The sequence below is a fragment of the Natrix helvetica genome, assembly GCF_964273705.1.
Source record: "Natrix helvetica genome assembly, chromosome: 2".
Lineage (NCBI taxonomy): Eukaryota > Metazoa > Chordata > Lepidosauria > Squamata > Natricidae > Natrix > Natrix helvetica.
The window spans coordinates 175,850,425-175,864,126 of NC_138552.1; the positions used below are offsets into that span (position 1 = coordinate 175,850,425).

Sequence of the window (13,702 nt, forward strand, 5' to 3'; positions counted from 1 at the left end):
AATTACAATACTGGAGGAAGAATAAGGAGTAGTTCATATAGAAATAACTGTGGGATTACCTCGTGCTATAGAGCACATGGCCATCTGGGAACACCCGCAACATGATGTTGTCAGTGGTGGTATCATGAATGAAGGATCTCTTAGAGTGGACAAAGAAAATGTCTGGCACCCAGATCTTCTTTACCAACCGTCCATCAAAAGTCATGCTCCTGTTCGTACGACTGGGAAAAGAGAGACGCTCATCCTTCCAATAATGTCTCAAATACAGTGTCATCGTAAAGTCCTGAAACAAAGTGTGGGGAGTGGGTGGGAGATATCTTGTGATTATATCTCTTGATCTTATAAAAAAACTAGATTAATTGATAATTGTGGGTTTTTTAAGATATCAGAGAAAACTCAGAAGAAATTGAACCATCCCATCACAGTGAAGAAGGCTGTCTCCCAATGGCCATCTGTTGCTCTCCAAATATTACCTTAGTTCACATATTGCATGGTTGGTTTAATAATGGTTTACTGAATAGGCTATAATTGCCTGGGAACAAATTAAACCATTAGGATGATCTGTCAAGTCCAACCATTATTGCATTTCTTGCACAAATGTGACTAGTTCCTGGGAGAATCAACTCAAGAGCTTGATTTCCTTTTAAAAATAAACAAGCAAACATTTGAAGCCAAGAAATAGGTCAAGGTTTCCTGCGAGACCTAGTTCTGCATTCTCTGAAGCACAAACATTCTCTTAATTTCAATCTCTCAGTGTTACTTCTTCACACATTAAGCTTTATTCAACTCCAACTAGGCTTCATTTTAAAGAAAACTTATAACAATTATCCCATTGACAACATCATATTATTTTGATTGCTGCACCACAAAAAAATCAGTTAGTGCAATAAATTTTTAAACATACATATATATATACATATACATATACATACATACATACATACATACATACATATATATGTTTTCGTAGATTTTCACGGGTGTAGGTATGCTGGTTTTGTTGTATTCGGGTCTTTTCCCGTGTAAGGTTGAGATTGTCTTTGCAACGTTTCGGCAGGATTTCACCTGCCATCTTCAAGCTTTTAAGCCCACAGCTTGAAGATGGCAGGTGAGATCCTGCCGAAACGTTGCAAAGACAATCTCAACCTTACACGGGAAAAGACCCGAATACAACAAAACCAGCATATATATATATATATATATATATATATATATATATATATGTATGTATGTATGTATGTATGTATGTATGTATGTATGTATATGTATGTATGTCTTTGTGTGCTATACGATATAAGGCATACACAAAAAGAGAAGATCAAGAACATAAGCCAGACCCAGAAGATGATGGAGACAACATCAAAGCACCAAATAACAATGGTTGAGGCCACCAGAAAGGCAAAAACCAGAACATTGTATCTCCCTTGATTGGGGGGGGGGCAGGAGGGGGGTAGGAGGAGGAAGAATGTGTTTTCTTTAATCTGTGGGAAAATCCAAGTCACATCTGGTTTTGGATAAGAAATCTAACATTAACAGTAGCGTACCATATTGACTTCTGAAATACTGTCCAAATTTTCAACCTGCACATCCACTCCAACCGGAATAGCTGGACCTACAAGAGAAAGAAACTGAGATATTGAATATAAGTATTTCTTGCTTAATGATTAAATGAAACTTCTGAAATAGATTTTTCTTTTCCTATATCTATTAAACAAAGAACAGCTCCTTTGTAGAGACAATGAAGTATTACTATGTCTTCCCTCCAGGAATGAGGGTGGGTGGGGGTTGGCTGTAAAGATACCGTGTTTCCCTGAAAATAAGACAGGGTTTTATTTTCTTCTGACTCCCGAAATAAGCACTTGGTCTTATTTTCGGGGAGGTCTTATTATTTTTGAGGTGCAGGTGGCTCAGCCCATGGATCAGCTGATCCAGAGAGGGTCGGAAGTTCTGTCTCTGTTTCTGGCACACTCTTACCAGCCTTAGCATCGCTGGGCCTGCCACTCTTTTTGCGGCCGCCACTAAGAGAAGTGGCACAGTAGCTAGGTGTTTGTGGGAGCGGCTTCCGCAAGGCCATTCTGCATGGATGGCAGGCGCATGTGGGGCACGTGAAGCATATTCCCCACTTCTCCCCCCAGGAAATGGTGAGGACTGGCTGTGCATGTGTTTAAATATTTTAGGGGAGGGCTTATTTTAGTGCATGCGCTCAAAAGGCCAATTGGGCTTATTATCTGGGGAGGTCTTATTTTCAGGGAAACAGGGTAGAGTTGGTAATGGAAAAGAGCACTGTTGAAGCAAACAGAGGGCAGGGTCCAATTGAGAGTTGAAAGGGATTAGCATTTCCTTGTGAATAAAAGAATGAAAGAAATACCCATTCAAGAACAAATGTCCGCCTTAAGTTATATTTCAGCTGCGCACAAATGGTTTCCTCTTTAGGATTTGTATTTGTAATATTGAAATACGTTTTTTCTCTCTGTAATGTACATTAAGGGCTAGTTCTTGGACCATGCACTGCCAAGCCTAGCTATCAGATTTTGCTGCATCAATTACAAAGGAGATTTCCTATTTTCCCAGAGCAATTGGATCAGGGAACTAAAATAGGTGACATCACCCCTCTTGGGTCAGATGTGATGAAAAGCACTCAGCATACCATAGCAGAGGATAGTGTTAAAAAAACACACTAAGCAACTGTAACTATCAAACAAGTCTTATAACAAAAATACTGGGCATCCTTTTATGAATTAAAGCGGTGGTTCCCAAACTTTTTCAGTCCACCGCCCCATTGGTGCTACAAACTGATCCTCAGTGCCCCCCACCCAGTGGTGGAATTCAATTTTTTTTACTACTGCTTCTGTGGGCGCGGCGCGGCGCGGCTTGGGGGGGGGTGTCATGTGACTGGGCGGTTTGTAACAGGAAAATTCAAAACTATAACAATTAATTGCACATTTATTCAAAATCCAATTTAACAACCTTTTTAATGTTAATTCAACAAAATTGTTGAACATGATCCAGTGATACCAGGTTTTCAAAGTCTGATAGTCATTTATCAAGAACCTTAGTAACTAGTAACTTAGTGAACTCAGTAAAATTTAGTAACTACTTCACTGTTCAGTAAATTCTTAATGTGATGGATGGGCTTGAAGTGATACCAGTTTCCCAATGCCTGGTTTTAAATCACTTAGCAGAGTGCAATGTCTCCCAACCTTGGCAACTTGAAGATGTCTCGACTTCAACTCCCAGAATTCCCCAACCAGAGAATACTGGCTGGGGAATTCTGGGAGTTGAAGTCCAGACATCTTCAAGTTGTGAAGGTTGAGAGACACTGCTCTAAAAGCATCAGAACTGTTTTCCTCTCCTCTCCTCTCAAGGTATCAGAGGAGCCTTTTCAGTGGCATTAACCCCTGGCTCTAGTTTCCAGTAGTTTTGGGTGATGGTTTGTCCTAAAGATACTTAAAAAGAGCAGCCCATTTCCTACCAGTTTGCCCCTGGAGTTCATGCAAAACTTGCTTTGTCGTTGCCCACAGCGAAATTCCCTTTGGCCATTGCCCTGCTGTCCCCTTCCACCCAAGGAACACCACCCACCACCCCCTTTTTGTGTCGTCGGAGGATTTTAGTTGCCACACGCACATATGGGGACCCCCGGTCCTGGGATCGTCCTTTGCGCACCCGCAGAAATGAGGGCTCCCTGCCTGCGAAACACAATACTGCCATCCTTGATGCACAATGTGCGGATCGGCGGAGCGTGCGCCGACTGACTGGCTATCCTGAGGAATGCACGGTATGCAAGAGGCAAGAAGCAACCATTCAACGGGATGGGGAGGACGGGAGTGGCCCATGTCTGCGGCGGGCTCAGGGAGCATGCACGTTCCAAGCCGTGGCACTCAGGCTGGAGAGGGGGGAGGAAAAAAGCCTGAGCAGCGTGTGCGTAGCCGTCGCGTGGGAGCAGCTCGGTGTCTTCCGATTTAGTTGTTTCGACTCCCTCCCCTCCTCGGTTGCACTACTCTCTCTCTCTCTCTCTCTCTCTCTCTCTCTCTCTCTCTCTCTCTTGCTGGGCGGTGGTTGAGGCCGTTGATAGTTAGGATCGATTCTGCTGTTGCTTAAGTTGCCGCGGCGGACAGCAGCAGCAGCGAGAAGCAGCAGTGGTAGTATCAAGTAGATCAACGAAGAAAGGGCATTTATGGCAGGTTGGCCAGCTGAAGCTGTAGGCTCAGTGCAGCTCCTTCTCTGCGGCCTGCCAACCCCCTTGCCTCTTGGCGTCCCCCTGCTGCCCCCCTTGCCTCTTAGCGCCCGCCTGCCACCCCACTTGCCTCTTAGCACCCCCCTAAGTCATCCCACCGCTCCTTAGGAGGCGGTACCGCCCACTTTGGGAACCACTGAATTAAAGCAATGATGGATAGAAGGCTTCTTTAAAAAAAAACTTAAGCCTATAGATCCACAGTGGATTAAATTTAATGAATTAATAATTAGATGCAAATTACTGTGCTTTGTGTTTCTAAGGCTCCTTTGAAAGAGGGCAACAATGGGGCATGGAGAAAGATCTGTAAGGATCTTTCACAAAATGAAAGAGCACCAAGAATCTTGTACCATTTTAAATACTAACAAACAGTATCAGTAATCATGCATCCAGATGCACAAAGTACTAATACTCCTATCCAAGCTATTAGAAAAAGCTTCAAGCCAGAGAGGAGAAAGGGAAATATAAATTCCTTGTTTTTCTCAGCAGTACCCTCCGAGAAACATATCCTTGGAGAATTTCATGGCATGGAGTGTTGAAGTAGTGTTTCCTCCATGGGACCAGCCTTCTAGTCCACAACAAAAATAAGATATCCCAGGATCGAGTGAGAGCTAGATATAGAGAGAGTGTTGTAGGGCTGTTGTTGATTTTTTGCCATAAAGAAATATGTGTGTAGCAGCTCTGTGATACCAATCTTCTCCTAAATATTTCAGTGATCCTATCATATCTCAAGGGTTAGGAATAAACGATGCATTTTGAAATACATATAATATTCTCTGTCTCGTTTCTATCCTGCTTTAATCATGAGGTGGGTGAGAGATGCTATTCCTGCAGCTTTGATCCAGGATACTTCAGGGACCGCAATTGGTGGATTCCAACGCTTCTTCTCGCCTTCTACTCTGTGTTTCATCCTAGCGGAAAAAAACCAGGGCAGGCTGGGCAACTGGTCCCCGTGATGGATGCTTCAGCCAACTTTCAAGCTGAGTGACAGATAGTCATAGAAAGATGCCTCCTCCAACCTGCTCCTGTGCTTGTCTTCTGTCCTATTGACCTGTCAGCTAATCTGTTTTCAGACACAGGCTTAGCACTCTTTCGGAAGAGTGATAAGCAAAGGTTCAGAAATAATCCAAGTAATACCTCATCATTGTGGTGGAGGGTCTGAAAGGATTCTCAAAGGGGCCCTCTTATGTTTCACTCCACTCTTTCACTTCCCCCCCTCCCTCCAGCGAAAGGGAAAAACTGACAGGCCTCTTGTCAATTTCACCAGAGGTCTCGTCTATGCCAAACTGCTAACTGCTGCAAAAGAATGACAAGAGCCTGTGGATACCAGCAGCAAGAAGTAGCCTGTGGAATAGGCAAAATAATGCTCCCCCTCAAATGAATTAAAAACAGTAGAACTTATTTCTACATGCATCATCTTGTCAGCAGAAGTAGTAAAAAGTCTAATGCACTTGTTTGGGACAGAACCAGTAATACAAAGCTACCTCGTAAATTCTTTCCCAGTTTAATTGACCTTTCCCCCCCAGTGACTAGGTAATAAGCTCTTATTCCTCAATGCCCCACACAATGCCATCTTTGCCTCTTTCCAATCCCAGCCTGGATTTTTCGGGAACCTTTCTTCTTTTCAGGATGTAATTTCTCCCCCCAAATGAGAGATTAAGGGCCTAGGAGACTGATTCCCTCCTACATCTGCTCCTGCCATTTTTTTTCACCATTCTCCTCAGGGCTGATTTTTTTAACTCAGCTGGGCTACTTCATACTAGTGGACATTGGCTGAGGGGGGAAAAAAATCTTTTTGTAATTTGCACTATGATTTAGGGGACTGGAGACTAAAACATATGAAGAACGGTTGCAGGAACTGGGTATGTTTAGCTTAAGAGAAAGAAGGACTAGGGGAGACATGATAGCATTATTCCAATATCTCAGAGGTTGCCACAAAGAAGAGGGAGTCAAACTATTCTCCAAAGCACCTGAGGGTAGAACAAGAAGCAATGGGTGGAAACTAATCAAGGAGAGAAGCAATTTAGAACTGAGGAGGAATTTCCTGACAGTGAGAACAATTAATCAGTGGAACAGCTTGCCTCCAGAAGTTGTGAATGCCCCAACACTGGAAGTCTTTAAGAAGATGTTGGATAGCTATTTGTCTGAAACGGTATAGGGTTTCCTGCCTAGGCAGGGGGTTGGACTAGAAGACCTCCAAGGTCCCTTCCAACTCTACTATTGTATTGTAGCCACTCAATCAACATAATTTTCTGGGGTCTCATACAACATCTTGAACCACATGAAATTGGATTTGCAGAAAACTAGAATTGGGTTGGCGAATATGTGTTCAGTACCTTATACACAACCACATCCAAAATGGCAGGGACAACATTAGAAAGAGCAGCATTTGTAGGGAAAAAGGTATGGGTAGGGAAGAAAGTAGTACTTCCTCCCATCCATATACTCTCCCTTGCAACAACAACGCCCTGTATCTACATGTATCTTATGAGGAAAAAGCAAAGCTGTGGACTTTCTGCTTTCCTCATAACACCAAGCACATTCCATCCTGCATTCTGTCCTAGAAAACCAGGCATTTCATAAAGTTCCTGAAGCCTCATAGAGCTCCAAATTATTTCATAGAATAAAGCTCTGCTTCATTAAAACGATACTTACAATCATTACATAAAGCTCTGAAATTTTAGAGGCTCTGATTTAAGGAGCTTTCCAGAGAAGTCTTAATAGAGCATCTTCTCAGCCTGCCAGGGTAGGTAGGGCATGCACAACTACTGTAGACTGATGCTACAATCTGTTTCTCCCTTGGAAAGCCCTTCCAACAATTTCTTTTACAAACTGAAATGCGATTCTGGAAGGAGGTTGAGAATTTAGACAGCTGTTTCTTAATTATTTTCCCAGAGATCCTCTTTCTGAACAAAATTCCTTTCATGCTGCTTTCCTAACTTACAGGGAAAACATCTCTGTGTCTTCAATCTCTTTTTCCTGAAAATAGGAAGATCCTTTAGATACCAATTTTCAATACAGCCTTTTCCTGTAGTACTTAAACAAATAAATCTAGTCTGACCTAATCTTTTTTTTTTCTTGCCAAAAACAAACAGGTGATGGAGGACAATGCTTCACACAAACACAAACTGAAAGGATGGAGATTGCCTGTGTGAATCCTGCACAAGCAAATTTGACTGTCCCCAAGTTTCCATTTCAAGTTTATATGAATCATTCCAATTCCATGGAACTTGTAGTTCAGCTCTTATGGTTGTTCCTGTTCATTTTCAGCCCCCGAGATCCCCCGCCTAAAGGACCAAGAGGTTTCAGTCACATCAAACCTTCAGACCTAAAATAAAATAAAATAAAATCAACCAGGAGGCTGAGCTGTACTGAGACTTCTCAGAAGGTACCTATTCATCCTTGTGTGCTGGGTTTAACTGGTATGGTTAAAAGATCTGCACGAGCAAGCCATATTGTGCAATCACAATAATAACCTCTTCAAGGAAAACAGTACAATTCAGAAGCTTTATATTGCCTCTTTTCTTGAAAAATGCAGTACCTGGGACTCAATTTTACCTGAGGCACCTAGGTGGGATGTAAGGCAGGGGACCTGCAGTACCAAATTTCCATGTACAAAACCAAACCCAAGGAAATCTCTCAAAGCTCTGGAAACAACTTGATAGTTATATACTAGATACTGTAGGACACTGTGGTATTCTTTCACCTATGACAATGTGTTAACAACAATAACATGTAGCAATTAGTTTTGCCCTTGAAGTGGGCCCATTTATATTTTCAGCTGTACGTCCAGATTAAAGGCCCTCCAGTAGGAGCTGTGTGTTCTAAATAGGGGATAGAGGAAATGAATAACAACCTCTGCTACAACACATTAGGCTGTTCTTCCACAGAAAAGATAGCGCTATTTTAAGTATCAGCTAAAGCTGCTTATTCATGGAATCCCAGTTGCTTTCAGTGGAAAAATGAGCTGACCTAGATGAAAATGCTTTGACTCAGAATTTGAGGAAGGGAGTCTAAGAGCAACATTTACATAATGGTTATAGGTTAATATTTGTAACAAATAATGCCTGAACATCTGCTAGCAATAGTGAAGTCACTGGCACTGAGGAATCACTTAGGAAGGGTCAAAACATGTCAGGTCTCCTATTTAGACAGAAAAGGATTTGGTTGAAGGGGAAGAGAGGCCACAAGCGAGCAGAAATATTGAATGCAGGTTCATAGGGAATCTATCTTTCCCATGGAAGTATGGCATTTTGGGGGAGGGGGTCAAAGGGCAGAAAGGATGAAAAAATGTTACACAAGAGGCTACAATTTCCTGGTTTTTTTTCTTCTCCCATTCAACTTGAAGGGGAAGGGTTTGTTTATCAATTATGTAATCCATTTTATGATTTACACTGTGGCATTTTGCTTTTCCTGCCTTAAATAGCAGTAGGGGCATCTGCAGAGAACACTGAAATAGCAGATGCCACCGGACAGTGGAAGCCCAGCTCCCTTTTAACATGCTTCTCACATATAAATTAGGGCAAGTATTGATCGGCCAATCGCATGCAGCATTTTATCATCACTGACTGCCTGACTTGCTGAATATCAGCAAATATCAGCCCAAATGATTTGCAGCAGAAGTAGTTAGAGGGCTTTTGGAGCTCAATTGAGGACCTTGTCTACTGCAAGTGACCCTGCACTACTCCTTTGTCCCAAAGTAGGATGCAGGAATTGACTGAGACAAAGAACCACAACCCAGGATTTGGGATCCAGTCAGAGAAACCAAGCTTGGGCTCTAAATTATTGCTGAGAAAATGCACTGTATTAGGCTTTAATGTGGTAAAATGTAAGGAACCTAAGGCAACTGGTTTTGGGCTAATAAATATTTTACTTACCTTGAGTTGTGAGAATGTAGTCAGTTCAATAGAACAGATATGTTGTGTGTTTTCTCTATAGTTTCAAGATCTATAGCTCCCCAGTATAAGAGTATCATTTAGCAAACCAGATTTCCTGAAAATGCTTGACAATAAGATGGACACACAGTCCTTCCATTTGTTCCTGGAAAGTCACTGGTACATTTATATTCTAGTTTTAGCAACACTCTGAAATCATCATCTCACCATCCGCTTGGGGGGCTTCATTTAAAAAGTAGCTTGAAGCAGCTTCTTTGGAGCTTCTAAGCTGAATAATTCAACTTTACAGAGATGAGTAAACACACATTTCTTACCTCCAAAGGCAGGCCTCATGGAGAAATCATGGTCATCTACTCTCAGAAGTCTTTTGCTGTTCCCTGGCCAAGTTTTGGTCATGTCATAGTTCTTTTTATACGAGTAACTAAATTGAAAAACAAAAATACAAGCTATAATATCTGAAAACTGTGAGAAGGACCACTTTAAAAAGCGGATGGGGTAATTTGCTAATAATAATAATAATAATAATAATAATAATAATAATAATAATAATAATAATAATAATAATAATAATAACAACAACAACAACAACAACAACAACAACAACAATAATAATAATAATACAAAGCATTGCATGGCCAATTTCTGGAAAAAATAAAAGATAAAGTGGACAGTAAAAAAACTTGGTTATGGTTAACAGCAGGTACATTAAAGAAAGAAACAGAGTCACTAATCCTGGCTGCGCAAGAACAAGCTATCCGCACAAATGCCATTAAGACCAAAATCGAAAAATCCTCTGATGATGCCAAATGCAGACTCTGCAAAGAAGTTGATGAAACTGTTGACCACGTACTCAGCTGCTGTAAAAAAATCGCGCAGACTGACTATAAAATGCGGCACAATTCAGTGGCACAAATGATCCACTGGAATTTGTGCAAAAATTATAACATTAAAACAGCAACAAACTGGTGGGAACATAAGCCTGAAAAAGTCGTCGAGGGTCAGATGGTCAAGATCTTGTGGGATTTTCGCATACAAACGGATAAAATACTGGCGCAAAATACACCAGACATCACACTGGTTGAGAAAAATAAGGTTACAATCATAGACATCGCAATACCAGGTGATAGCAGGGTCGCCGAGAAGGAATATGAAAAAATCGTGAAATACCAGGACTTAAAAATTGAAATTCAACAATTATGGCACAAACCAGCAGTGGTAATTCCAGTGGTAATCGGCACACTGGGTGCTATTCCAAAAGCACTGGAATTACATTTAAAACAGTTAAAAATTGACAAAATCACCATCAGTCAAATGCAAAAGGCCACACTGCTTGGATCCGCACACATATTACGAAAATACGTTACGACGTCCTAGGCCCCTGGGTGGGGCCCGACTAGTAATCAATGCCAAATCCGGCGAATCAACTTGCCGCTGCGATACAATCGAATAATAATAATAATAATAATAATAATAATAATAATAATAATAATAATAATAATAATAATAATAATAATAATAATAATAATAATAATATACTGAAATTACATCTTTGCAAAGGGATTCCATGCACTGGAGTGACCATGAAATGATTTTCATTATTTATTAAATGTATATGCTGCCTGTCTCACTATCCAAAGTTATCATGATGGGAGAGCATGCCAGCATATTGAGTCAGGTCTAAGTCCCAACATGGTACCTTTGTGCTAAATTGGGAATATAAAGAACTTTCCCGAAGAAGCAGAGAAAACATAGCATAAGAGAAATTGTTACAATATCATATATCTGGATCTCTAGTTGTGCCTGAGCACAAGCGGAAGTGTAGGAATTGAAAACGTGAAAACTGAATGCACTGATTCTATCAGTTACAGCAGTAGCCTTTCCCCAACCTGGACCTCATCCAGACAACAATGATCTTCATGGTGTTAGGGTTGGTGGGTATTATAGACCAACAAATTCCCAGGGCATTTCTACTTTAGTACCTTTTATGCTGACCAACACAACAGAATCTTATCTACAGGTAGTCCTTGACTTACAACCATTCATTTAATGACCGACTGAAGTTACAATGGCACTGAAAAAAGTGACTTAGAACCATTTTTCACACTTAAGACTGTTGCAGCAGTCCCCATGGTCATGTGATCAAAATTCAGATGATTCATATTTATGACGGTGCAGTGTCTCAGGGTCATGGAATCCCCTTTTGCGACCTTCTGAGAAGGCAAATCAACGAGGAAGCCAGAATCACTTAACTAACTTAACTGCAGTTAACTGTACTTAGCGACTGTGGCAAAAAAGGAGGTAAAGGGGCAAAACTCACTTAACTGTCTCACTTAACAACAAAAATGTTGGGCTCAATTGTGGTTATAAGTCAAAGATACCTGTACTTTTAAAAACAAAATAAGTTCTCATTGTATCTGTAGTTAATGTTTCCTTTTCAGAGTCAACTTTAATGTGTTCATTGAGCTATCTCTCCATGCAATTGGTCTGATTGAATAGGTATCCATAAATTTAATCCAAAGCTTAGTTATTTCTATTTATTGTATGTATATATTACTAGTCAGTTGGATACCCGTGCTTTGCTACAGACCTAGAACAGCAGTAGGCAGCATTCTTCGCCATCACGCTCCATTATCCTATCGCTGTAAAAGGCAGCAGCAGGCAAGGTCTTCTTGAGAGGAACCTTGGTATTTGGTCGCACTGAGGTATATTGATGTAATAGCCATCTTCTCCACGACAGAACATCAGAGGGTACTAGAGAGCGTCATAGGCATGGTGCATCTCACTGATTCTTAACAATCTGTTGTTTCTGCTGTGGAGAACGATATCTCTCTTCTCAAAATCCTGGCCGACAATGAAAACAGCCACCTCTGTAGTTGTGGGGGCATTGAAATGACCTCGGTGCTCTCCAGAAGGCTTCCTATCAGCGTTAATCACCACTTGGAAGTCCTTGTGGCCCTTAGGAACAGAATCAACAGCAGCTTTAAGTTCCAGAATATACTTATGTTCACGCAGCAACTTCTGCAGTTGGCTAACCAGTTGTTGATTAACGCCTGGGTAGATTCCATAATGGATGTCCCTCTCATTGTCATCAGCATAAAGTATACCTGGAGAAATGAAGACTGCTGCTGAGGTCCCACCATGATACTCCTTATCCTGTGGTAGACCTGCTCCTGCACTTTGAATGTTGGCATAAAATTCCCTCCTTCACCTCTCTGGCTCCAAAAGATGTCATTTGGAAGCATCCATTGTACTTCTGGACAGCAGAAAGTAAGTGCTTTGACGTTGGATGCTGGTGGGTGAGTAGGCTGTGTAAGCGTTCAGGGGAGGGAAGTGGACTTTACCACCACTGCAGCACATACCAGGACTCTCATCCTGCCACTTTAGAGCACGGCACCAGGCACAGGGTAACCAGGATCTGAGATCAACAACCTTGTCCCTGGAGCAATCAATTTGAAGTTCATGTTTAAAACCAGACAAATACTTATTAGTCCAAGGAATTGATCTCATTTGTGACTGATTAACGTAGGGGTTATTAGATGTATACTTTTTACAGCCTGTCTACTGACTTGGGCATGAGTTTGATGATACTTCTGTGCAGCTTCCCTTACTTGTGCTTTCCTAATCACATCTGTAAATCTTTTTCTATGTTTTTTGCTTCTTTTCCCTTTAGCTGGTGCTACAGTAGAAGGAACATATTCATCTGAATTGAGGAAGAAAATAAGGTGGGGGGGAATCTGCCTCTGTCTACCAGCATCCATCGGTATTCATCTGGCTAACGTCTTGTCAGTGTGTGAGAAAGTTGAGGGGTGTTTGGAAACTCAAACAGCATTTGCTAGGTGAGCAAGGAGGAGACAGGAAAGCGCCTGGGTATGGCTTAGCTGAACTGTTCTGTGGTAAAGCTGTTTGCTGCTGTGAAAGTAAAACTGAAACTCCTCTCCTCTGCTTGTATTTTGCATTTGGAACAGATTTCTTTTCAGGTGGGGAGGGGGAGTAGAACTCCTTAGCGTCAGAGTGTGTTAATAATAATATAGGAAATACTAATGCTCTGATGGTCATTTCGAAAAATCCTTTCTTAGTGAGTGCCTAAAAGCCAAGAGGAACATACGTGGCAAATTTGAAGTATGTAGGCTTTACTGTTCTGGAGATTTTGTGATGATGCATGAGTGGTATTTTGCTTTTATATATAAAGATTAATTGCCTGAATTCATACAAATAAAGACATACAGCCAACAGGTTCTCTAAAAGGTACAGTCCCCGCTCTCACAGGGAGGGACGCCTCCAGGTGCCGTCCACTAAGCAGTGTCAACGGGCGGCGCCCAGGAGTAGAGCCTTCTCTGTGATGGGCCCAACCCTCTGGAATGACCTCCCCCCCCGATATTAGAACTACCACCGACCTCCGCTCCTTCCGACAGAAGCTTAAGACCCACCTGTTCCAATTAGCTGGCTTAACTGATTTATAGTCCCATTTTAACCTCCTGGCAAAAATCTTATTGGGTAGTTTTTAAGGGTATTTTAATGTATTTTAATGTTTATTTGTATTTTAATTTAAATATTGTACAGTCCACATCCTACCTCC

The 13,702-nt window shown here is 41.5% G+C and overlaps 1 protein-coding gene across 2 annotated transcripts in view; it reads right to left on the reverse strand.

The window, feature by feature from the left end:
- Window positions 1-13,702, reverse strand: part of LOC309387618 (gamma-aminobutyric acid receptor subunit rho-2-like) — a 33,915-nt gene that overhangs the window by 11,154 nt on the left and 9,059 nt on the right. For both annotated transcript variants that reach the window (XM_081944266.1, XM_081944267.1), the window contains exons 2-4: window positions 9,441-9,547; window positions 1,545-1,612; window positions 60-283 (exon numbers count right to left, since the gene is read on the reverse strand). In XM_081944266.1, coding sequence (XP_081800392.1) covers window positions 60-283; window positions 1,545-1,612; window positions 9,441-9,547 — 399 coding nt within the window. The remainder of the gene's footprint in view (window positions 1-59; window positions 284-1,544; window positions 1,613-9,440; window positions 9,548-13,702) is intronic.